The following is a 26,869-nucleotide window of genomic DNA, read 5'->3' on the forward strand; positions in this document are numbered from 1 at the left end:
GCGCGATTTAACTCCATTCACTGCCATTCTCTGAAGCAGATTTTTACCCGGTGAAGAGTGTTACCAGTCCAAGCCATGGGCAAGCAGTTGTTTCTCCAGGAGAATGCAGTGGGCTTACCAATACCAAAGGTTTTACTAAAGTCTAGGTAGATTGCTTGAGGTCAGTCGCTTCATTTCAGACATCCATCTCCATCTTCCACCTGCCTTGGTGGCCACAGCTGGTGTCTGGCACAAAGACCACTCGGAGCACTTGCCCACCTTGCCTATAGACTGAGCTGCAGCCCGAGATAGCCAGGCTTCCCCAGTCAGATTTGCACAGAAGATGGTGGAGAGCTGCAGCATGCCTAGCCTCTTCTGTTGGACAGAAGCTCGCAGCAGTATGAATGACAAGAGTTCTTGTGATTACCTGCTCCACATATAGGGTTAAATTGGGTTATCAGTCTGGATTACAAGACCTAGATGTACGTGTGTAATGAGTGGAAAGCTCTAAACTTCTTGCCTGCCAAAGCTCGTGTATTTCTATTACCTTCAGTTCTGGAAATAATGTGTGCCTATTAATACTGCTTTGGCAACTGGCTTCCATTTATTTTTGGGGTGGGAAATCCTGTGGTGTTGCAAGTCAAATGTGCAGTGAGGCAAACATCCTCTGGGAGGCTGCCCTTCTCCTCTGTGCCGTGGGTTAAAATAAATCTCTCTGCTCTTGTGCAGTGATGGCAATTACACTGCCAAAACCCCAGAAAGAGAGAGAGGAACACCTATCAATTATTTATTTTAAAATATCTATTTTATTTGAGGTAAAGGTATAAAACGACGCTACAAACACCAGACTAGTTTGCTTGCTGTGTCAGCAATAGGTCTGAAAGACAAAATGTGTGCCGTAACCCACATTTCAAAGGTCAGTGCTACTGCTGCAGGCTTCCGAAAACACAGCCTGAGCAAGCGTCACAGCATCATGGCTGGGCTGAAGAGCTGGTCTGTTTTGATGATTATACTGTACAATTTCTGTCACACATGTATTCCAAGTGGAATTTCAACGCACGTTGAAATAGGTAAGGCATATTCAGGATGAATTTTCGGGTGTTTTGAATTGCTTGGGAAGAAAAGGAAATTCAGATGGCTGTAAAGCAAAGGGAGGGAATGAGGTGAAAGTAGTGAGCGTTCCATGTTGTTTTCTTTAAATAAGAGTAATTAATAATAAAAAATAATAATACATGGATTGAACAAGTTCTTCATTTTTCATCATTTGAGCCTTAACTGTAATGTTTTTGTAACCAGACTGCTTGAATCAGTTTGGTTGCATATTGTTCTGTTTTCTGAAACACGGGCATTATGTAACTGAAATCTCTGTGAGTCTGATATAAGTGCTTCTTGCTTGGAGAAAGAAAAGAAACACTCATCTTTGTTTTAAATTAATGTATTTTTGTATATAAGTATAAACTAGAGAATAACAGAAATCATTTTTGGTAGCTCTGTTCTCAAATAACGGGTATTAATTTTGTCATAGCTGCATATTGTATTTGTGTCTGTGAATTACCATAATGAAAACTTTATTCTGTATCTCCTTCTGGGAGGCCTGGAAGCCCAGAGCCTTAATTACTGAATATGAGCTTCTGAAAAAGTGAGATGATGGGTTTGACAAAATACAATGCACTTACAAAATATCTCTAAGGAAAAACATGGTCTTACAGATCTGTCCCAAAGTAGTCATTTTTATCTGACCAAGGAAGTATACTACAGAAAACCTATCTTTACATAATATAAAGACCTTGGTTGTCTGAGATGTTATGTACTCTTAGCTGTCAGATCAACATTTATAAAAAGCTTTGACCATCTTGTCTGGGCTCAGCTCTGACACTGCTAAAATCTATGCTTCTATTAACATGCAAATATTATCTATTAACGTGTTATAATAAGATACTGGAAGTTATTTCCAAATCCAAACACGGAGTATTCCAGGAAAAGAAATTCTGCAGAAAATAGCCCTTCTGCTTCAAATCTCAAACTGAAGTCTATCCTGGATACGTTCCTGCAAGTGCTTTAAGTGGTGAAAAGTTCTTCCTGTTCAAAACGTGGATCTCATTTGGAGTGCTGAGCAGTGCAGTGCTGTGCCCTACTTGCTGTGTGTTTGGAAGCAGGCTGAGAGGGCAGGCACTGCCTCTTATGGAGACTTGACAGAGTTATAGAGCTCTGGATCAGGGTGAGCTCATGTGAGGAGTAAGGGAAGACAGGGAGGGTGGGAGACAGAAACTGCCCACCTGAGAATCTCAGGCACTGGAAATGATGTCTGTTGAGAGGGCTGAGACATGGAAGTCTTCTGTATTTTTTTTACTTTTGAATGTAAATCCCTCTTTTGGTGCAAGGTTGGTCATTAAGTGTCTCTTGACATATTTGAATGAGGATGGTTTAGAACAACAGCGGGTAATATTCAAAGTGAAATATCACTCAAGCCCTCACAGTTTTGTCTAGAGCTTATTCCAGAATGTGGATTCTTTTTTGTGATTTAATTTATTTGGTAAGGATTGACTTAAATTCAGTGTATTCTGGGTAGTTTTAAGAGGGGGATCACTGTTAGTCTGTAAGTATCACAACTGAAGACTAAAACTGGTGTGTGGGAAGGCAAAGAAGGTAACCCACGTGTGTAGTTTCAACTGGTTAATTTTTAGAAAAGTGCTAGTAGGCTGTCCCTGGGAAATTAATTAGAATGAGATTTCATTCAAGGAAAGTGATAAGTTTGTTTCATTCTTCTGTTATACTTGCTGAATGATCAGTTTGGCAGTAAGCTTGGCACTGACTTTTCAGTGAATAAATAGTGTTATTTACTTTTACTGACTTGTTGTTCTTCATGCTTGTTAATAATCAATTAAACTGTTAAGTAGTCATGTTTATTCCTGAGGACAGTGAAAGTTAAACACAGTTCATATGTATCCTTTGCAGTTAGAGATTTATGGTAGCTATTCTGTATGTTCTGGCTGTGATCAGTGTCAATAATCAATTCTGCATATAAAGTTTTCCTTTTTCCTTGCTATTAGGCACTCTGTCAGCTTAAGAGCTGAAGTGAGAGAGGAACTGCTGAGACATCCGTGGCCAGATGTGCCCCAGAAACAGCATTTCTGCATGAGATCCCTAGATAAGAAGAGAGACTTATTCATATATTTGTTGAGAAATTATACTTCATATGCTTGTGCCATTTGGTTTAGTTATGATAATGCAGTATTATCTATTTTTGATAATGCATCTAACAACCATCGGCTGGTTGTAAACCAATATTTCCATATGTTGTTTTTCAGCACATAGAGCTCTGGAATTTTTCACCAAACGTGAAGGGAATGTTGACTATAGACAGGTAGAAAGCGCATTATTTCTCAATTTTGTACCTTTCCTCTGAGTCTTCTTCTGTCTTCTAACCTTTCTTTATTTCATTCTCAGTAATATGTGTGTAACTACTGTGCCTGGGGTGGATTTTTTTTCCTTTTTTGCTAAACAATCTAGCAGACCACTTTAAATGTACAGACATTTCATAGACACATATGCACGTGCATAAACAAAATGCATTTGTTTTTTGTGAAGAACATTTTTAATATCATTTATGACAATCTAAAGAACGCCATTTTACATAACATAACTTTTGCAAGAGATCATTCAAAGGAAGCATTGATGTTTTTCATTGATGTTTTTATCTGCTTTATACAACCAAGGTGTGATTCAGAGGATGCTAGTTAGCAGCCCAGGCTTTGAGTCTAGTCAAGAGGAGGAGGGCACTTTCTGAAGGTGACTTTACCAGTACCTAAGTTATATCACATCTGTCCTTTCCTAAATGACCTTTCAAATTATAGTGTGTACTGATCAGTTTAATTTCACTCACAGGGTCTGGGGTGGATGGAGGGAGGATGATGGCACTGAAATAATGGCATATCTCACTGGCAGTATTTATCTTTGATACTGACAGTAGGACTTGGGTTTTTTGCTGTGTGATAGCATTCTGATTTCTTTTCCAACTCCTATCCTTTTCTCAGTTGTTACTAAACCACCAAGATGCATTTCAGGCTGGGAGCATTTATCCTGATGCCTTTTATCCTCCAATCTGCAAACGTGGTAAGAAACGTGGTAAGAAAAAGAAAAGTCCAATATTGTAGCAACTGTGTTGTCGTGTGAAAACTCTACAGATTTTAATAGGGCTGAATGTAAGCGTGCTGTAAGAAATCAAATATGACCAAAAATACCTTCCTATAAAAGCATCCACAGTTTTTGTTAGAATTCTGTGCCTTTCTTTGTAGAACTTGGTAGCAAACTAACAGATTTGAAAATGTTTTCAGAAAATAGATTTTGAGTACATTTAGCTGTTTGGCACGTGGAGCAATTTGATGTAAGGATGCTGTTTGACTGAAATAGGTTAGATTACAGAGTACCCATCTGGGGAGAAATTGAGAGGATGAAAAGATCATCTAAGTCCTAGTAGCTGCAAAGGGACAGGTGATAACTCTCTTTAGCCCTGTAGTAAGTGATAACTGTCTTGAAGGTACTGAGTTGGCTGCTATGCCCATCATCTTTTCTGCTATACACTTTGATGCTTTAATTTACTCGGCAGCTTCTCTCTCTCCTCTCCACTTGGAAGTAATATTTCTTTGTATCACACTTACAGAGAAAGGGAGCAGGCACAAAATTTTCGGATGCATCAAACACAGTTGTGTAAGGCAAATCTCTTATGTCAGTAGAAATCATACAAAATATAGCTAATTTGGCTCTTGCTATATAGATTGCAAGATGCATCACCTGTGCAGTATGGAATTGAGCAAAGATCTGTTTGTTTGCTTTCATGGAGAAAACCTTTTTTTTTTTTTTAACAAATATTAATAAATACTGATATAATTCTGTTGCTATAGGGATATACCATGATGTGTCTGAAGATACTCACTGGTCACCATTTCTTAAAGCAAGTATTCACTACATCAGAAGGAATTATCCTCAGCCTTGGGGAGAGGTAAGTAAAGTTCTTTAACTTTTGAAATGAATTTCCATTGTTCTATTTGACTGCATTTGTTGCTTCCTTTTTCAGCTTCCCTTGTTTTTGCAGCTTTATCCTTTGGGAAATGTAAAAAAATACGTAAGATTTTAAAATTTAAATCTCTGCTGATAGAGGAAAAGTTGAAATCTTGCTTTCATCTTTACCAGACAAAAAGTTAACAGCTTTCACATAAAATCTGTTGTTTCTAATGTGCTCTAGTGCTTTTGGTGTATTTTGTAGGTCCAGATTTTCAAATGTTATTGGTGGTTTTGAGTACTTGCATAACTGTCAGATCTGGCTGAGTGTTTGCCATTTGAAAACCAGACCTGTTTAGAATTCATACTTGGACTTAGTCTTGATTTGCTCTTTTTTATGCTTGAGGAGAGGAAGAACAGATTGTTAGAAGTGAGAATGATTTTAAAGATCCTGCTGCTTTCTTTTCCTTATTAGAGTATTTGCCATTCTCTCACTACACAACAGAACTGTACAATTGGAGCAGCATTTGAGAGTATTCACTATCTAAAAATACAAAGAAATCTGCCTTCTTTTTGATTGGCCCACAGTGATACTAAAGTGTGAACTGTTAACCTTCAGGAACTAAAAATTCATCCAAAAATTGTGACTTGATTACAGATTTTTTTAAGGGCCTCTGGAACTAACAGGGATTTGATCTGAAGAAGTGAAATGAAATTTCTGTTGCTCATAAGTTTATTCTGGATAACTTTTCTGTTTGTAGGAATAAAGTGAGTAACTTGGCTTTAGTCAAATGTTTTTATAATGAATAGCACTTGCACAGAAGGATCTTTCTCTTCTCTGTGTGTATTTGCACAGTACTTCAAGTGGCAGAGGAATTTCACTCCTTGGGAGTGGAAGAGTTTGTCCCTAGTCCCAAAACATGTATCTGACTGGAAGCACACAGTCTGTGTTCTAACATCAGCCATTTAACTTCATGGCCTTGAATTCTATGAAGCACTTAAAGATTGTCAAGTTACAAAAACAATTCTCCAGTATCAAGGAATGTTTGCTCATTGTTTTGTTGTGCTAAATTCTTGGATTGCAATAGATTATCTATTGCATCTTTGTGTAATGTAAAATGTTCACCTCTTCTTAAAGACAGGAATAAAATTATTGATGATACTACATGTGTATTGTTATTGTGCAGGCTACAGAGAAGCTGGTGGCTTTCCTGTTTGGAGTTGCCTCACATATGGTGGCAGATGTTAGCTGGCACAGCCTGGGCATCGACCAAGGATTTTTAAAAGCCATGGGGGAAGTAAGTTTGGATTATTCTATTAACGTGACTGGAACTGTTAGTATTGATCGTTCAATTCTGGGGTCTGGTACAGAGAGAAGATAAAAGCTGTACTCCTGTTCAGGAAAATTTTGAAAGAGATATAATGTCACAAACTCTGTATGAACAAAGGAAGTCAGGTTTGGGACCTGCAAGCTTCAGAGCTGCTTGGATTATTTGATTCTGCTCTTGTGTTTATATTGTAGGATAAGTAAAATGATCAGAAAGTTGTTTGTTTTGTTTTTCCTTTCTCCAGGTTGATTTTCATGGTTCATATTCAGAAGCTCACAGTGTTGGAGATTTTGGTAATACTTTTATTTGCTGAACATAGATCCTTCTTGTTGGGATACCCAGTACACATGAAAAGCACAATTGGTGGTTCTGGCTCTTACCCTGTGTAGTGAAAGTCATAAGCTCCTGTAGCTTGCAAAATCCTGCTATCCCTGTCTGCATCTTTTGTGTTTCAGGAGATGCAATAGGGCATATAGATACTTGTACTTCAAGCCAAAACACAGACTGAAGTATGCTAAAGATTAAATGGAGTCACTACTTGGATTTTAAATTTGACACCATTTTTGCTATTGTCTGGAAGTACAAAATATGCAGCATACTTTCAGGTGAACCATTTATATATTTTAAAAAGTGTATAAAGATTTATACACTTGGGTGCCATATAAAAATATACAGCATAGCCACAGATAGATCCATTCACACTTATCCTTGTCAGATTCTTATGTGTTTGGTTTGTTGGGTTTTGTGTTTTGTTTGTTTGCTTTTTATTCCTCCATCTACAGGAGGAGATGTAATAAGTCAGTTTGAGCTGGACTTCAGTTATCTGACACCAAACTGGTAAGAGAATGACCTTCAGCAGAAGTTAACCTCTTTAATGATTATCTCAGTTTATTCTGTGCTTTTCTTTCAAAACCTTTGCTACTGGAATATTCCTCATATGGATATTTTATGTTCTCTGACATAAAGAACTGGGAGGACAGAAAAAAATAGTTTTAGATGTTGCAATACAGATTTATTCTTTAACTCTGATGGAAATTATAAGTAATTATAGATAACAAAAAAATGCTTGCTGGAATGCCCTACCAATTATCTAAATCTGCAGGTAATATCTCACTTAGATCACCATTTTAATTTTAGGGCATTGGGAATGTTTATGGCTATAGATACTGAGGAATTCAGACAGGCTTTAAAAGCATAAAAAGAAGCAGCTGTTTTAAATAGGCATTTTTGTTTTCTTGCCATTTTTAAATGAAGGACCTAGATGCCCTTTTCTGCTGGTGTGGTAGGTCATTTGAGTCTTGTTTACATGAAAGATAGTTCCTCTAGGTATAGAAGATGGTCAGTTATCTCCTCAACTTCATCAGCTCTGACATATCTCTGAGACATATTGAGATAGAAAAATATGAGCAACATCTTTTTGGCTAGGAATAGAGTTGAACTGGAATAGGTTTGGCAACACTGGAGGTTTGGAGGTTATGTGATCAGCACACCAGGAAACCAGTAGAGGAAGAGTAGAAACTAACCAGCCATGGCCAGCAAGCCTATTGATTTCTGGTTCTACAATGCTTCTACGGGTTTCTGGTTTTGAACTCAAACAGAAGGAGTCTATGCAAAAAGCAACTGTACATGCAGATCTGCTCTTTTTGACATTTGTGAATCTTGATAACCTTACAGTCTTTTGAAATATAGAATATATTCAAGCAGGCTATTGTTATTACAGAAACTGAATTATCTTTTACCAGGTGATGTGGAAAAACTTTTACAATACCTCAGTCTTGTTCTTAGGTATATACCTGTCAAAGACCTAGCCTCTATCTATAAGGAATTTTATGGAAGAGAGATCATAACTGAAGGCACAATTACTGACTGTACTTACCTGCTGTTTCTGGAACTGTAAGTTGGACAGCTTAGTGTAGATTTCCCTTTGTGAAACCTATATAGGAAAAAGATGATAATCTGGCTTGAAATGCTAGCTCAGAAAATTATGCTTTGAGGCCAGGAATACAAAAATCATAAGATACTTTTTTTTTTTTTAAAGTCTAAAATACAAATTTGGACTGCTTAAATGGCTGTTGGTTTTGTTATAACACCATAGCTTCTGTGTCTAAGCTATTTAACAGATTTATGCATTGAACACATTTAGGCCTGTTTCTTTGAGAACAGCCAAGTCTTCAAGTATTATTGCATTGTGGCATGTTAGCAATATAATTTTAATGTAATGAAGCTTAATATGCATACTTAAATGGACAGTTTACTTACTGTTTATGTATAACCTATCAAATCCAAGAACAATTCATAAAGATAAGAACTACAACATTTTTCCTATCTCACAATGTCTGCTTAGAAGACCTTAAACCACCTGGCTGTATTCTTTATTTCAGTTAATTACTACCAGACGTGCAGTATTTAAAAACACTGTGAATCCCTCCAGATTAAGAGCTACAATATAGTTAAAATTGTTACTTTTCACATTAAAATTCTATTAACAACTAAGAAGGAAATGTAATTATTTGCACAGTATTTACCACATGCAGAAGTACAGAAACCTTGAAAAGAAACTTACAAATAATGTAATGTTTTTAAGTTAAATTTGTTTACTTCTGAAGAATTGTTATTTATTTTTTTTCAGACATGGAGAAAGGCTTGCTGTTGCCAAGGTTAGTTTGCTCTTTTTGGTTTATTTTTTTTGGTTGAATATGTAATGTAAAGACAGTGTAATCCATTTTACTGTCCGTTTTACTAAGTATGTTGCTTGTCTCTTAGCTTTTTCCAACATATGCTAGTAAATCTCCATTTCTGGTGGAAAAGTTCCATGAATATTTCCTTGGAGGAGTAGATGACATGGCATTCTGGACAAACAATATTTTTGAGCAGATGAGCCAAATGCTAGAGAATGGAGTCAGGTAACATTATTTTTCTTGCAACATTAGATGTAGTATTCAAGTTCTGACACACATTTAATCCTTCTGAAGGCAGGTCATTTCCTAGAATAAGCACTGAACTTTAAATCCTCATGTGGACCAAAGTAGGTATGCCTGTTCTTTGACCAGATGCACAGAGGAATACATAGACCCTGAGTTTGTATTTGCAACATGTTCACATTCTTTTCTCCATGCAAAGCTGGGTCATGCCCAGCAGATACTCAACTGGGGAAATCTGGAGCATTCTTTAAGACATATCCAATGGTGTGCACAAGTGTTGCATAGCCAACTGAGGTTCTTCCTGGCCTGGTGATCTGAGCAGTGCTTGTACTATGTGACTGCTCTCATCAGCTGGCAGAGGTGATCCTTCCTAGAGGAGGCTAAATGCTACCTGCAGATAATGCAAGCAGATAGGAATATAAACAGTAAGAATGGATGTTCTAGCATTGGAAGTTTGGGCTTATATTAAAAAAAACCTATTTTTATTGAAGTTCTGGCCCTGTATTGCATTGGTACAAGTGTAACTTTACTATAAATAGCATTGTAAGACCAACAGTGGTAAATAATCCATACATCTGTATGGATAATGTTAACAGAGATATTTTGGGAAATAATGTTTGAACATCATATGGCATAATCAGTTGAATTCTTTGTTCCAAAATATCATTTTCATTAAGATTGTAAAAAATAATTCTTTTCTACTTATTCTATTAATACTATTAATAGAATTAGCAGGACATGTTCCAATAAGTTTCATTAAATGAGTGAAGTAGAGACTTGCAAGATTCATATAGAACCTAAGTCATTAAGTACAATCAGGGTCATTAAAATGCACATCAAAGAAGTTTCTATGGCTTGTAATACCTTCTTGAAATTGATTAAGCAGAGCTTCTTTAGAAAGCTGATGCCTTCTCACAGAAGAATCAGTAAGGATAAATGTTGGAGCTTTAGTTTCACTAGCATTGCAAGAAAGTCTTCAAAACACATTCTGAATATTTTTTTAGTGGCTGCTTCCTGCCTGAGAACCCTCTGTTTATAAACTGTACAAGGGACCACAAGGATAACTATGTGTAAGTATAACTCTAAAGGTTCAAAGACTTACCCTAATATGGAGCTATTGAAAATTAGAGATCATCTATTTTTTTTCCTTCATAACTTTCTTAGCTTACTTGCAACAAGTATTAATGGTTTAATTTACAACTTCAGTCAGACAGGGACAGTGGAATGTTCTCCACAGGGAGATAATGGTGGGAAAGGAAATAAAGAACAAAAAGATGTGATAAAAAAACACATCTTCAAAGACAACAGTGCATCCTTGAAAATAGCCATGCTGAGTAAAGAGAGGACAAGAAAGCAAAGAGTTTACTTTACTAAAGTCTGTCTCTTATTTACTATAAAGAATAATAATAAACTAATGCCTATGCTTAGATGAAAAGAGCAGCAGCAACTGTAGCTAAATTAGTATATGGGGTTATGAAAGTTAATGTTTTCTGGAAACCTTGTAGGTTGAGATACTAATTATCTTTACTTTATTGCATATTTATTGTGAGAGTTTTTATCTTCCAGCTTTTACCTTAGCTGAGAAAAGAGCTCTTGTCCTCAGATGCTCTCTTCAAGTAACACCACACCAACATCAGTAGTTGTAAGAACCAGAAGTTGGAGCAGAATTATGGCCAGTGGCTAGATAGTAATAGACTTATGTGTTGAGGGAGAGTAATTCCATGGAAATAGTGGAAATATCTGAAAAAAGTGAAAACCACTGGCAAAATGTAGCTACAGCAAAAAATTAATTTATTTTGTGGGGAAAGAAAAAATTGTGTGTGAAGTCAAGAAACAGGCATGTAGCTTTGGTAATTCTGTATTCAAAAGGCAATATGATTATTTTTCCTTGCTTTGTTATAAAATACATCATTAATTCAGTTAATTGTTATTAGTGCCTTCTTTATTTTAACAGAAGCAAACACTCAAAAAATGAACATCACAAAAATACAACTTCTTTACTTCTAAAGACATTTGAAAAGAATATAACGTATACAGAGAGAGGAGTTCACTTCAATATACAGTCTTGGGCAACAGTAAGTGAGAACTGACGTGTCAGGTACAAATCAGCTCTGTATAAAGTTGTTTTAATTTCTGTCTGAGGTAATGTTCATGGTTTCTGGATGTAAACTGTAGCCTCTCACTCCACTTCATGGAGATTTTGGCAGCCATTGTAAATTGGTATATAATGTAGATAATAAGTACATCGTAAATACTAAGGCTTTGGGGTTTTCCTCATTTTGTAGTGAGGCTAGAACGTACTTTACAGTGTCAAAATGACAAAAATATATCTTTAGCATTAAATTTTATGGAATCATATGATCTCATCTCTTTTTGAAGTTAAAAACTTTCAACAAACTATAGCAATGAACAGTTAGCAATGCACCATCTAAAGCATACTGACTTTTTGTCTCTTTGTAAAAGTGTGCTTATGACCCAAATCAGAATTGATTTAGATCCCTGTGATATTTTCCATTGGTGATGACTTATTTTTTGAGGTTGTCTGTACTGTTTCAGCCTACGGTTTACAAATTCTTATCTCTCATTCTTATTTTTATTTCAGAATTCCCTCCGATTCATAAATCGTGCTTTTGCAAAAACTATCTGGAGAGTGATAGGATCTACACATCAAAAATCGTCTAAGTACATCTCCAAGCCAGTATCTTCATATTTTCTTGCTTCACCATATGCTAGACTTGGATGGTTTGTACTTTTTTTTCTCAAATCTCCCTCCTAATTTCTGAAAAATTTGTGTACCTACCAGAATATTGATTTTTATTCTTTGGATACTCATTTGAGTATTCAGACCTTCAGGTGTGGTCTTGAGGACTGATGGCCACTACCTGTTGGAGAGGGTCCAGAGGAGAGCCACAAAGATGATCAGGGGACTGGAGCACCTCCCCTATGAGGACAGGCTGAGGGAGCTGGACTTGTTCAGCCTGGAGAAAAGAAGGCTGCGGGGTGACCTCATTGCAGCCTTCCAGTACCTAAAGGGAGCCTACAAACAGGAGGGGAATCAACTCTTTGAAAGGGTAGATAGCAGCAGGACCAAGAGGAAATGGTTTGAAGTTGAGGGAGGGAGGATTTAGGTTGGATTTCAGGGGGAAATTCTTTACAGAGAAAGTGATGAGGTGCTGGAACAGCTGCCCAGAGAGGTTGTGGATGCCCCATCCCTGGAGGTGTTCAAAGCCAGGTTGGATGGGGCCCTGGGCAGCCTGGTCTAGTATTGAATGTGGAGGTTGGTGACCCTGCATGTGGCTGGGGGGTTGGAGATTTGTGATCCTTGAGGTCCTTTCTAACCCTGGCCATTCTGTAATTCCGTGATTCTGTGATTAGAGATGAGAGATGAAATAAATTTGTATTGCTGCCCGTTTTGGTTTATTTCTTCAGATACAAAAATTGAATATTTAATTCTTGAGGTCACTCCATACCAGCCAAATGAATGGTAGTTCTTTCTCTCCATGTTCCCCCTTTAAACCTCCACTATGTTACTGAGACCCATGATCCATTTGTTTATCTACTGTTATGACCATTGATTAAATTAGAGATTTTGTTAAAATGATAGTTAATTTCATCTTCTGGGTTCTGTGTCATATGCAAGCAGCCCTTCTTCATGTGTTTTGTTCTGACTGCTCTCAGATGCCTTGTGTCAGTTAAAAGACAGTACATACACCATCCATACATCTCAGGTGCATCAGTGGAAGATGAACCTGTTTTTATTTAGTCCAAGTAAACAAAAATAAATTACATCATATGAAAAATGCCATGTAGGTCCTTACTGAAAAGATGAGGAAAGACACATGAAATTAATTACCTGAAATTAAAAGTATTTATTTTCTGATAATGTAGAGTAGTCTAGCAGCTAATGGTATGGTTTTGTTGCCTCCCTTGTACAGGACAATGATTTCAGCTGACATAAACCAGGATGGATATGAAGATCTGGTAGCTGGAGCACCAGGGTACAGCACACTGGGCCACATTCAGATAGGAAGGGTGTATATAGTCTATGGCAATCGTTCAGGTTTGCCACAAGAAGACATGGATCTAGATGAAAGAGCAGATCAAGTACTAGAGGGTCATCAGGTGAGGAGTCATGTCAGATACTTGACACTGAGAGGCAGGATCAGATGGTTTTTTTGAGTAATAAAGTTGATCCTTTGTAGAAAATGTAATTGTTCACACAGAAGAGAATAGAGAGTTTGTCATTTGTAAGCACAACATCAGTGGTGCACTACACTCAAAAAATGAAACAGCACACCACTGCCTTATTATATTCAGTTAGCTTATATTTTAACAACAGCATATCCTCAAGGAGAACAGGTCACTCCCAATTAGTGTATTACTAATATGATTATTATTTGAGAGAATAATATGGTAAGAAAATCTTAATAATTGTTGGGGTGGATTTTTATAATATCTGTTTCCAGTTTTTCCCTGTGCTGTGATTGCAAATGTACATTACACTTTGGTGTTTTGTCTTTAAAACATTTGTTACTTTCATCAGAGCAGTCCCTCTTCTTTTAGCCTTCAGGCAGATTTGGTTCTGCATTGGCAGTCCTGGACTTCAATGAGGATGGAGTGCCAGATCTGGCAATTGGAGCACCTTCTGTGGGATCTCAGTTTCTCATTTACAAAGTAAGTCATACACAGATTTTGTGTTTGCTTGCTTTTTGCTGTGTGTGTGTTTGTTTTTTCCTCAAGCAGATCATTTTATTGATGCTTATGTTTTTTTAGAACAGTGAAATGAGACAAAGAATATCTGTTATTGTCCAAGGCCGCTTTTTAGTACAAACAGAAAGGTTTATAACATTTATGGATACTTTGACTAGATCGATGAAAGTTATCCACATTTCCTTTTTTTGGCAGACTTTCTGTGCAAATCAGATTTCAGTTCTGCAGCATTGATGTGCTGGAAACATTAGAAACCATTCATAAAATCTGAGTGTACTGTTCTTTTAGGAACAAAAAGGCTGGAAGGAACCTGATGTCAGTAAGCCTTGTCCTTTGCTGTGACAGGCCAACAGATAATATCTAAAATGCAATGTGAACACAGACACATGTGCTAAAGTAATCAAACTACAGTGCCTTAATAACTTGAAGCCTACCAAATTATCTCATGTTAATGGTCACTGAATGTTTTCTTTCCACCTGAACTGAGAGGCATAACTTGTTAGGTTAATGCACTTCCACTAAGTGTAAAGCTCTTCAGAATTTTAAATACTAAATTAGCTGCCTAAGTACTAATTTAAATGCTTTTATGTAGACTGAAACCTCGGAAAATTGCAAGCATCTGTTGTGACTGGCACTGCATCCCATTGCATTAAGTAATTTTAAACAAAATGAGAGTCAAAAGAACTTGCATGTAGTTAATGTAATATGCATTATACCATCCTCACTCCTAAACTGCAGTATGATGAGAACGTACTTGGTTATAGCAGTGTCCATTACAGTTTGGGTATTTTTAGGCTTGGAGGGGAAAAGACAAATCCATGAAAAAGCTTTGACAGGAAAAATACAGTTTTACTAATAGTCCTTACAAAATTGTTTCACTCTGATCTTTGTCTTGGATGTCATACTTGGGGCTGACTTGCAAATCTTTTCATGTTGTGTTTGCTTTTCCCATTATTTAGGGTGCTGTGTATGTCTATTTTGGAACTAAGGGAAGAGGCTTGGCATCTCAACCAAACATAACCATAACTTGTCAGGTATATTGATCAGGCTAAGACAGTGCTACAGAAGAAGGAGGTGAGGTAAAAGGGAAAAGGGCCTGTGGGATTAAAGAAAAAATGTTGAAATCAAACTTATAATTGCAAGGGAGTATAGACATGTAACTGGGGGTGGTGCAAGCAGATGTTTGTCTAGGTTGGCTGTACATGGGAAATACATTTGTAATCCACTTCAGGGGGGGAGAAGGATGAACAGAAAGGAAGAACAGCCCTCCAAAAAAAGAAAACAAAATTGAAGTCATGGAGTTGGAGGGTAATTTGATCAGAAGTAGACAAAGTTAGCTCTTTAGAAGTAAATTTCTTTATGTTGTTAAAGAATTGGTGGTTTAAGTTCCATTTCAGGCTTAAACTAACTGTTTATTGCAGTATTCCTACTGTAATCTTGGTTGGTCCCTCCTGGCAGCTGACATTGACGGAGATCAAAATGCTGATCTGGTTGTTGGCTCTCCATATGCACCTGGTAGTGGGCAACAGAGAGGATTTGTAGCTGCATTTTACTCTTATTTCAACAGAAGTAACCAAGGTAGTATTTATTGGGTAAAATTAATCCTGCTGTTTTTTATATAACTGTTCATATGTTCCTACTTAATTATAAGATAATTCAGATTATCAACCACTCATCTTAGTTTTGAGTCATACATAATCTTGCTAAGGTTTTTGAAACCTTGCCCTATCATCCAGATGGTTAATGGAAATTATAAACAGGACAGAAATACTGCTAATTACTGGCCTCCAGCTAGGCTTTGCACCACTGGTCGATACCCTCTAGCTCAATTATTCAGCCAGTTTTTTTTCTACCTCACTGCCTGCTCATCGAGCCCATACTTCACCACCTGCTCTATGAGGATCTTACAGGGAACAGTGTCACAGGCCTTAGTGAAGTCCAGGAAGACAATATTTCCTGCTCTCCTCTGACACGTAAGGACAGTGTTTTGTTTATAGAAGCTTATCAAATTGGTCCTTAGTGATCCTTAGTGATCATGCCTTACTATTCCTGGTGACTTTCTTGTTCTTTGTGTGCTTGGAAAGGCTTTCTAGCATTAGCTGCTCCATCACCTCCCTAGGGTCTAGGGATGCTGACCAAGGACATCCTTCAAGATAGGAGTGACATTTGCCTTTGTCCAGTCTTTGGGCACTTCTAGTCACCATGATCATTCAAAGATTATTGTGACCTAGTAATTCAGATGATAATTTGATTTTTATCATTTGAATTATATTCAAAGAATAATTCAAAGATTCAGAACTTTCCAATTACGAATTAGTTGAGTAAGCTAAAGTCTGCTTGCCTGAAGTTCAGGCTCTGCTACTCTTCTACTTGTTTTTTCAATCCATACAGGCTCTTGACCTCCCCTATTTCATGGCCACGATGGCCAAGACTGCCACTGATTATAAGATCAGCTCTATATTGTTAGTGCACAGCAGATCAAGCTGTGTGACACCCCTGCTTAGCTCATCCAGTACCTGTGACCAGTAAGAAGTCACACCTGACACCTTCTAGAAATCATACCTGTGTGAATCCTGCTATGTCTCACTTTCAGCAAATGTAAGGAAAGGCCAAGTCTTCTGTAAGAACTGAATTATGTAATAGAAAGATTTTCTTGGTGCCTTTTCAATTTTAGTCCTCTGTCATGAAGAACTCAACAGTTGTCTCATTTTCTTGAGTGGTTCAGTGGTTTTTGAAACAAACTCTTGCTTCTAGAATTTTCACTGACAGGTTGATCTGTAATTAAATATCTGCTGATTCAGATGAAGAAAATCAAGAAGTAAAATATCATCTGTTTCTGAGAAATCTAGCTTGGTAACTAATGAAGATAATTAAAAATGCTAAAGTTCTTTTGTAGAAAGCATGCACTTTTTTCCTGCACTACTATCAGTACCTATGTCCTGTGTATTGTCAATATGTCATGTATGCTGTCTTATAATATAAGAATTGATTCTGATCAATGAAAATGTAAAGTTTATAAAGACACATCGTAGGAAGATGAAATCCTCCTTCTAGGAATGCAATCCTGGATTTTAATATCTTTGACAGACAGGCCTGCTAACGTCATTAGTTTGCACACAGACAACAACTTTCTGAGACAAAAAGCTTTGTGGAAGCTATGGATTCAATTGCATATTGGTGATATCGAGGAAAACTGACAGGTCTTCCTTGAAAATTTGCAAGTAATTCTTGAAAGATGATTTTCTGTCATTACTTCTGCTCCTTCACGTGGACAAAGGGGAGTGCTACAAGTGAAATATGTAGTGAGTACAGGTGATGGGACTGCTGTGAATGGGGAAGGAAAAGCCACATACATGACTAAATAAATTTAGTATAAGATAGGTGGGATATACAGGTATTCAAAGCTTCATCAGAACCACATAATTGAGTTTTCCAATAACTTCTTCTAGTTTTTTTAGCTTATTCAACTTGATCTAAAATTGAAAACCACAACTGAAATGCATCTTACATTTTAAAACATCAGTGACTTTTTTTTTTAACCAAAACACTGATTGAATGATTTGATGACTTAAAGCCATAATTATTTAATGCTCCTCCACCAACCCTGAAGAATTACAAGTTCCAATAAGTAGTTTCAGTTTTTTCCCATCCCTTAGGATGAGGGGATCATCAGTTCAGGGCAGACTTGACTGATAGCTGTACTTCATGTAGGCTGTTGTGATGCTTTACAAGCAGGCTGCATTGAACAAAGGCTTTGATGAAAGACTGCAGTTGCAGATTTAGCATTGCTCTGCAGTGAAGTTCGCAATAACTGGTATCATATTATAGATGGTAGTAAGACTAATAGAAACTTCTCACCATAGGATGAGTTTATCAGTGGATGATTGCTAATAGAGTTTTGTATGCCAGGTTACAAAATTTATTTTGTGTTTTTCTGGTCTGTCAGGACTCCTGTCTGTAGAGGATGCCAACTGGATGGTGAATGGGGAAGAAAACTATGCTTGGTTTGGATTTTCACTTCATAGCTGTCAACTGGAGAATGCAACATTACTGCTGATTGGTAGCCCTACATGGAAGAATTGTGTTGAGTGTGTTACAAACTGCTGCTTTGTTTCTCCTCTATTCTGTTAAGATTTGTGATAGATGAGACTTTCTGCTTTTCAGGAAGTTTCCTCTTTGTCTTCTTTAGAGTATTTTTATTTGCATTTTATGCTTTTGCCCTTCTTCATGTACTTACAGAGCAAGGACTTTGTTTTTTAGAGACACTTAAAAATTTGTGGGGTTTTATTGTGGTTCAGCCTGCCAGATGGCTCAGCACCAGAGTTGTTCATACACTCTCCCCCTTCCCAGTGTGATGGAGAACAGAATAAAAAAACCCAGCAAAGTAGAACTCATGGCTTGAGATAAAACCAATAACTGAGATAAAGAAAATAGTTATGGCTATATAAGACTTTATATATGTAACTGTGTATAACAAGCAATGCACACAGAGCATCCTCTGAGCAGTAGAAGAGAGCTAGATGCTTTCCAACCCCCTACAAAACTCCTTCTGCTTGATGTCATATGCTATGGAATACTCCCTTGTCCAATTTAAGTCAGCTGCCCTAATTCTGTTCCCTCCCAAGTCCTTGGGGCCTTCATTGCAAATGGCCTTGGCTCTATATTGCACTGCTTAGCAGTAACCATAAACATGGATGTGTTATCAACATTGTTTTTTCTCCTCAAACCAAAACATAGCATCATACCAGACACTCTGAAGAAAACAACTCTATCCCAGCTGAAACCGAAATTGATTTTTTTGGTGGGAGGGGAGGGGGCAAAAAAAATGCCAACAAGTAGATATGTCTACAGATAGCTTTTTGAGATAATGTTCTCAAAAGCAGATCAAACACAAAAATATTTTGAGTGTTAAAGAAGTGGAGGATAAGACAAAATCTGTGCCAAAATTATCTTAAAATTTGTTAGAACGGGCAAGAGAATTATTAAAATAGATTTCTAAATGGGAATTTCTAAAATAGATTTGCTGTCATCTTATTCCAAACTAAAAGTGGAAAATATTTTAAGATAAATAGACAGCTGAATCTGAGCACTTTAAATTCTAATTCAAGGTGCAATCCCTTCTCATCGGATGTCAGACAGAGTGTTGGGAAAGTGTATGGATATAACCCACCAAGCACAAAGCACTGGTTTACAATAACTGGAAACAAGGTAGGGCTCTCTCTGTGGAATACTGCTTTATAAATAATTGGAAGTGGAGTGACGTTCTGTGGAAATAAGTGTTTTTAAAATCTAACAGGCAATGGGCAGAATGGGTTTGTCACTGGCCAGTGGTGTGATGTCTGTGGCTGGGATCACCAGGACAGTTTTGGTGGTGGGTGCACCTACCACAGGTATGTCATTCTGAAAACTGCAAAGCATTTCTGCTTCTGGATGTCTGTTTCTGTGTGAGTGAAGGGCAAAAACTAAAATTAGAAAAGGGATATTTTAATTGCCAATATAATGTAGAAGTATTTTCAAAATTTAGAAATAATCACTGTCATCACTTACAGGTGACTCTTATTTTTTTCCAGTCTTCTGTACTAGACCTCAACAAAATGTTGTTGTTTTTTTTTTAACCCTTCCTTAAGATTAAATTCTATTAATAGCATTTGTTATGTTGCATTATTTATGTAGCAGTGATTTCCAAGTAAACTGCACATTTCTTGGAATTAAAACAACATAGTATTTTGTGCTTACTCTGGAATTAGATAGTAAGGAAATGCATTAATCAAAATGTGGAGCTCTAGTATCTGTCTTTAGAATGTACTTTTGCCTGTTGCTATTGCTAAGAGATTGTTTCTATGCTAAACAGTGTTACTGCCATATATTTTATCTGATGTGTGGTTCATATGTTTTTTAATGTGGTCCATTTTGTGTAATACCATCATTTTTGCTGTCAAGGTGTTTTAAGTACTAAACATGAATTTTTATGTCTCATGATCAACTTACTTTGTTGTCGTTTTCTAGACAGTCTATCCAGGATTTCATTTTTGTCCTCGGTGTTGCACCAAGCTGGATTAGCTCTGATATATGATCTGGCAGACAGCACCAAGCCTTCTTTGCTCAGTACATTCAGTGGGGACAGAAGGTTTTCTCGCTTTGGAGGAGATACATACTTAAGTGACCTGGATAATGATGGACTAGGTAAAGCTAGATGAATCTAAATTGCAGAGTTGAAATGTTTTATGCTTTGCAGCAAGATTGGTCACACATGTTCTCATACAAGTGCTGAATGCAGCCTTCTTACTCAGTCTTCTTACTCAGTTGCTTGTACAATACTTGTACAAATAATCCATCATGCCTCCTGAGGAGACATCTCTAAAATCCCAAATAATTCAGACAGAAATTGAAACATTTTAACCATTTTAACCATTACATACCTCTATAATGTTGATTCCAATTAAAATGTTTTGATTTGAAACTATCATGTTGTGGTATAGCATTATTTCACTTCTTTTGATAAGCTCTGTCATTCTTTTAATTCCTGCAGATGAAATGATTGTAACATCCCCCCTGCGAACGAATGATATCACCACAGTACTGCTTGGTGGGACAGCTGGCCGAGTTTACATTTATAATGGAAATCAGTCATCTTCAGGGAATGTGACAGACCACTGCAAATCATGGATATCTCCCTGTCCTGAGGACTGGGTAAGAAAACATAAAAGTGAAATCATGATGGAAGATCACAATGATTGCTAATGAATTATATCCTGTGGAAATACTGGGCTTGGTTTCAGAAAAAAATGGAAGTTACTTCTGTTTCTGAATCTGTGTAATTTGGCTTCTGTTTGTTCTCAAGCACTCTGGAGCACTGAGTCCAGTTCTGGGCTCCTCAGTTCAAGAAAGACAGGGAACTTCCAGAGAGTCCAGAGGGCCACAAAGATGATTAGAAGCCTGAAGCATCTCCCTTGTGAGGAATGGCTGAGAGACCTGGCACTGTTGAGTCGAGAGAAGACTGAGAGGGGATCTTATCATTGCTTATAGATCTACTGGATTGGAGTCAAGTGGGAGGGGCCAGGCTCTTTTCAACAGCACCCAGTGAAGAACAAAAAGCAATTGGCACAGACAGGAGCACAGGAAGTTCCATATGAACATGAAAAATAACTTTACTGTCAGGGTGACAGAGCACTGAAACGAGTTGCCCAGACAGGTTGTGGAGTCTCTCTGGAGATCTCTTCTCTGGAGATACTCAAAACTTGCCTGGATGCTTTCCTGTTCAACCTACATTAGAGAACTTGCTTTAGCAGGGGGTTTGGAGTAGATGATCTCCAGAGGTATCTTCCAACCCCTGCGATTCAGTTTATTTGCTGTCTAGGAACCAGGGCTATTGCACTGGCCTGCTACTCTCCTACTGTGGTCCTCTCCACTAGCTTTTTCTTTTTTTTTTTTTTTTCATTCAGGCACAGTATGTCCTCATTTCTCCTGAGGTGAGTATGTGGAAAACAAACTGCTGTGAGAAATGGAAAAGTCCCACTTTAAAAACAGCATTGTAACAAGCAGCATTGTTTTACAGGAGCAATCAAGATTTGGAAGTTCTGTCATCACTGTGAAATCTGAAAAAAAGGTGAGCAAAGTAATTGTTTCTAGTTGCTTTGTTACATCTGTCTACCTCACTTATGTGTATGGGTCAACATCAGGTCTTACTCATTGCTCTTCAAATATGCAATGAAGAAACACCTGGAAATGTGAATGCATCTAAGTTAGGTTAGAACTTATAATCCAATAACAGACACAGACATTGTTGCTGGTTTCTGCATTAGTGCAGGTGAGATAGTTTTCCAGTCATTTGTGCTCTTTTCCTATGGCATCAGTCCAGGCTAAACTTCAGCTATATTTCTATTGATCTTGCTGATGAGAGTCTATGTTGACAAGAGATTTGATCAGTTCTAGCATTTTCCAAATGAAATAAATTCTGTTCATCAAATTGTTTTTATCAAAAGATGTTTAGATGGGGTGGGTGGCTTTCCCATTTCTTCTCATAACATGTCTATATGATACTAAAACAAAATCTAGTTTCCATTGGGGAAGCTTAAGGCTATCTTTCACCTGTAGTTGCACTTTGCTGACCCTTTTTCCATATCCATCTCCACAGAAAGAAGTTGTAGTGGCAGCAGAGAGAAGTTCAGCGAAAGCTCGACTTGGTGGAAGGCTTTTTGTCTACTCACTCTGAACAGTCCTGGTAGTCTCTAAGATAGGGAAAAACTGGTCTTTTGAGGAAGAATCTCTGTACTATCTATGATGCTTTCCTTAACCCCTAACAAATCAACAAAAAAACATGACAGCAAACTTCAGTAGATACATGGTACAGATAGCTAGGTAGCATCCCACATAGTATCCAGGGAGTGAGGGATGCTCACTGATCTTAAACGATGGCAAATTTTCTCAAGTGAATTACCAAAACAACTTTTTGTTGTGAGGTTAACCAAAAGGATTTATTAATCAGTGTTTAGCAGCAAACACTCTACTGCTTACTACACAACTAACAATTAAGCAAACATCAAAATCTAACACTTTTCCTTCCCTTAAATTACTGCTAGTTGATGCCTTGATATCTTTGTCTCCCCTGTAGCCCCTTTAGCTACAGGGCCTATTGTACTTTTGTATTTAAATCTTGTTATTTTTACTTCGCATTGGTGATGTTTAACATAAGTTCTTTGAGCATCTATACTTGAGATTACTGACATTTGAGGTCGTGTACCAAATAAAAAATTCACTATTTGTCTTTAGGGGCTGACTGGGATGTAAATGTGAGAGCAATGGGATAACACAGATGACTAAGTTTCATTTCTTTGAACAGGCAGCCCAAATACTGTTCAGGGCTTACTTTTTTTTGTTTGTTTGTTTGTTTGTTTGTTTTTGCTGCAATGTTGCAGTTTCTCCTTAAGAGATCTAATCTGACCATTCACATAGGTATGGAGAGCAGGTGGTTGGTTTGCTTCACATTCCCTGTTACTTCTTGTTTTTGAAACTTCAGGTGTAGACCTGGGTATAGCTCCATTTGGTCAGTGCTGTATGAGTACCGAAGGTATGCTTCACACAGAGGCTTTTCTCCAAAGCTTATGCCTCTCCTAGGAACTTATAATTTTGTTAGGGTGTGTTGGGGTGCCTGTTTCACCCTTTGTGTGACCAACCTGCAATCTACTTGATCTCCTTCCTGCCACGCTCCCACCACTCCTGGCCATGGCCCAGGACTGAAGGTGGTTGAAACCACCTTTTCAAGTTGCTCATCGCTGGCTGTTGGATTTTGCAGATAATACATTCTCAGGCAGCTACATTACCACATTTAGAATTGATTTTAAAATCCAGACAGTTTAATTCAGTGAAGAGGAAATGAAGCTATTGATCTGGGACACAATTGAATGAGAGTGCTTCCAAATTATTACATCATACTACCGAGGAACACATGGGATCACTGTTATCTAAGATGTAACCAGTGCAGAATCTTTTATGAATGTAAAACAGTGTTTGCATGAAATTAATCAAACTTGTGATGATCTCTGACATACCAGTGGGGAACAAGAATGATGACCAACAGTGAAAAGTAGTAGACGCAGAGGATGCCTGTTGTCTGGGCAGATGGAAATACAACTGTTTGAGATCAGCGTAAAAGAAAACATTAATGTGGAAGAGATGTTTAACTGCATTACAGAGCTAGTTCTAGAGAAAAGAAAGAAAACTTACTAAAGCAGTAACAGCAGAAACAGAATGATGGGGTGAAGCTAACAAAGAATAGTAAAAGGAAGATGCAGTGCTGCTAATGCCCTTTCCCTGCTGAAGAGACCCTGCTCTGACAGATCATCCCTTCCACTAGACTCAGGCAATTCCACTGGGGAGGACTTTGGAGGACTTCCTAAGTTTTGTGCTATTATTTAAATATTGTTTTTCTCCATGTTTTCTATCAAGAGGCACTGGTACACAACCACTTCAGTTCCAAGAAGGTACTGGATGGAGTCTCACCCCTCTCTTCTCTCCTGCTCATTCCAGTGCACATTGTAGACAAGAAAGAACGTTGCCTACCAAGAGTTTCTATATAACGTACATTGCTTTAAAAAGCTTTGCCTCCCTGTTGTTGCTTTGGCTTATGCCTTCTTTATATCAACCAAAAAGTTCATCTTTATGATGAAATAGTTCTTAATTCAAGTTGGCTCCAGACTGGCAGCAGCTGCTTCCTTGGGCTTCTTGCTTCATTTCTGTTGGGCTCCAGGCTGGCAACTCTTACCCCTGGGGCCTATAGCTTCACTTTGAGTTCCAGGTTTTTACTGGGGCACAGGCTCTATTTTTCTAGGTACCAGGATTGCAAGTGTTGCTGTTTGAGCCTGTGGTTTCACTTCTCCAGCCTCTGGACTGGCAACTCATGCTGCTGCTGAGTGGGGCCTTGAATTTCAGTTTACCACCATGATCTAGATTTGTGGCTGAGTCCTTTGATGTCACCTTGTGCAGCAGCCTGGATGTACCTGTGCTCTCTTTTGTTTTGTATCAAGATACAGAATGTGGGATTTATTTGGATGAAGCTTTTTTTTTTTTTTTTTCTTTTTTTTTTTAATGGGCAAAACTAAACTCTTTTGACCTCTGCTTCTGCTTCTACCACCAGACCACCACTTAAGACCACCAGTCTTAAGTGAGGGTCTATTTCTTTTTAGAACAAAAATAGTGTGATTCTCCCAAATAACAATACACTTTCTTTTCAGTGCCCTGATAACAAATAGGAGAGCTGAACATTAGCATGAATTTTGGTGGCAAAGCTGTGTTGTTGAGAAAAGGTATGAAAATAAATCTGGATTGATGTTTGAATACGAAAGCTGCTGCAGAATCATTCCCAGGATACTTCTAATAAGAAAGGAAGTCTGCTGTTCAACGTAAGGAAGTTGAAAGATTCCTTGCTTGGATTATGTGGTGGTGGAGGATGACCCTTGATAACAAACTGGTCACGCTATACCTAGCAACATTTTTCCATGTCGGCTTTTCTGGGAAAACAAGGGTCCAGCTTATCCTATGTCTTTTCTTATCCAGTTTCTCAGTCGTGACCAATGATGTCCTGCATCACTTCCACCCAAACTGAATGGGCCACTGGGGAGGTTGGCCATTTCCATATTTTGCTCCACACATTGCTTTATTTTGTCCCTTTTTGCAAAGAGGTGTGATTTTAGAAAAGCAAGAACTCCTCATATCAGTGGTTTCATGGATTGAGGTCTACAGGGACAAGGACAGGGTAATTTCCATGTGCATTCATTCCTAGCCTGGATGCAGGCTGGCAGTATAAAGTTTGTTTAGTGATTTGAGTTCATTACAAGGGTGTGGTCTTCAAAAGTCATCTGCCTCATTTTGATCTGATCTAATACAATCCCTTCTGGTTAGGGATACTCACCACAGATTTGAAGTTTCACTCTAAACAGAGTTCTGCCCACAGTTTTCCAGAAATTATCCAATTGAAGGGCATCTCACAGGATGGTTCTAGTGGTATTTCTCAGGTTGCATTGTTGAGGTCCAAGGGATCCCTCATAGATACTGCTGTAATAGCAGCACTTAGCATTTCCACTACACCCCCATACCTTGGCTGTGCCAGTTTCTGTTGCAAGTGAATTATTGGAGCTTCTTGTTGTAAGGTTTACAAAAATGACTTATTAATCAATATTAAGTGGCATTCAAGTACTCTGCTAATTAATACACATTTAATAATTAAGCTAGCTTAACGTACACAAAATGTCACTTAAGCTTGATATACATCAGTGTTGCTTGCATATAGAAATGTAGCTTACCTTGTTGTAAAAATCAAATGCAGGTTATGGTATCTCAATCTGCAGGAGAAACCTTGAGAGGCTGCTGCTGCTGTGCAGGAGAGCTCAATGGGCTCCAATGGAAATACTGCAAATATTTTAGAGTTGCTGACTTGCAGCTAAACTTCCTTCCACAGTCATGCAACACACGCCATTTTTTCTCTTTTCTATTTGTGTTTTCTCAACTATACCAGCTCAGCATAGGAGTTCAGGTCCTTGAAAGTTTGCCTGCAATTAGACTGCTCATCAGCAGCATCTGAGCCAGTACTGCCAGCAGGAGACAGATGAGTGCAACTGTCACAGGAACGTAAGCATTGTGATGGTTTGACTTACAAACCAATCAGTCATGCTGGGCAAATTAACTACTGTGAGCAGCAGCAACACTTGATCTAGTACAGGTAAGCCAGTCTGAAAACTTTTTGGAGACTAAAATGAGCAGAATTTCGGTAGCCAATTTTGTCTGTCTAAGGTACGTTGAGTAACTGTGTCATCTTCAGCCCTAATTGTCAGGTCACTTTCTTTACTGGTCAAGTTTGTGGTTTTCCTTGACAGAATCAAGAAGAAATAGCATGTAATTTATATTAGCATACTGTGATAAAGATGGGGATTCTAAGACATCAAAAGTTGCTTTCAAGATAGTAAGCATGCAAGAAGGGCAGCTATAAGCCAAAAAGAACAGGTAATTGCCAATATGAAAGATTATGTCTAGCATGTGTTGAGGCCATGCTAAGGGTGTAGCTCAGTTGGGTTCTCCTCAGAAGAAGGCAATGCAAGACTGATTAACTTCTAGGAAATACCTTGACACTCATGGCTGAAAATATTCAGAAACCCTTTTTTTATGCTTTTAGGTAAAATTCCATGAGCATGATAACTTAGAATTGTGCTTTTATTGTTAACAGTATTGCCTTCAGCTAACATTAACGTTTACAGTGCAGGTTAACAGTGTGCATCATTACCTATTAAAAAACTAGAGCACCAATATGTTATGCTGTTAGTAACAACAATCCATAGATACACATGTATCTCCATTTTCTCTTCCTTGTCTCCTTGACAAACACAAGGTATTATTATTGATAACACAAGTCAGTGGAATAGCACAGATTTCTAAGGGCCATAC

The 26,869-nt window shown here is 37.8% G+C and overlaps 1 protein-coding gene and 1 pseudogene across 1 annotated transcript; both read left to right on the plus strand.

Moving 5' to 3' along the window:
• Nucleotides 1-868: 868 nt before the first annotated feature.
• On the plus strand, nt 869-26,289 carry GPLD1 (glycosylphosphatidylinositol specific phospholipase D1). The gene is made up of 26 exons (XM_031610006.2): nt 869-1,049; nt 3,288-3,343; nt 4,014-4,092; nt 4,881-4,978; nt 6,165-6,275; nt 6,550-6,598; nt 7,088-7,142; nt 8,091-8,198; nt 8,935-8,962; nt 9,069-9,208; nt 10,231-10,296; nt 11,181-11,301; nt 11,829-11,968; nt 13,162-13,348; nt 13,790-13,900; nt 14,896-14,970; nt 15,358-15,514; nt 17,883-18,024; nt 19,045-19,144; nt 19,233-19,326; nt 19,943-20,119; nt 20,466-20,626; nt 21,379-21,405; nt 21,492-21,542; nt 22,071-22,157; nt 25,947-26,289. The coding sequence occupies exons 1-25, from the start codon at nt 869-871 to the stop codon at nt 22,146-22,148; spliced, it is 2,592 nt and encodes an 863-aa protein (XP_031465866.2). The 3' UTR covers nt 22,149-22,157; nt 25,947-26,289.
• LOC116239790 (ras-related protein Rab-35 pseudogene) lies at nt 22,843-23,736 on the plus strand (annotated as a pseudogene).
• Nucleotides 26,290-26,869: the final 580 nt, after the last annotated feature.

The sequence above is a fragment of the Phasianus colchicus genome, chromosome 3 (genome assembly GCF_987193195.1).
Source record: "Phasianus colchicus chromosome 3, bPhaCol1.hap1.1, whole genome shotgun sequence".
NCBI lineage: Eukaryota > Metazoa > Chordata > Aves > Galliformes > Phasianidae > Phasianus > Phasianus colchicus.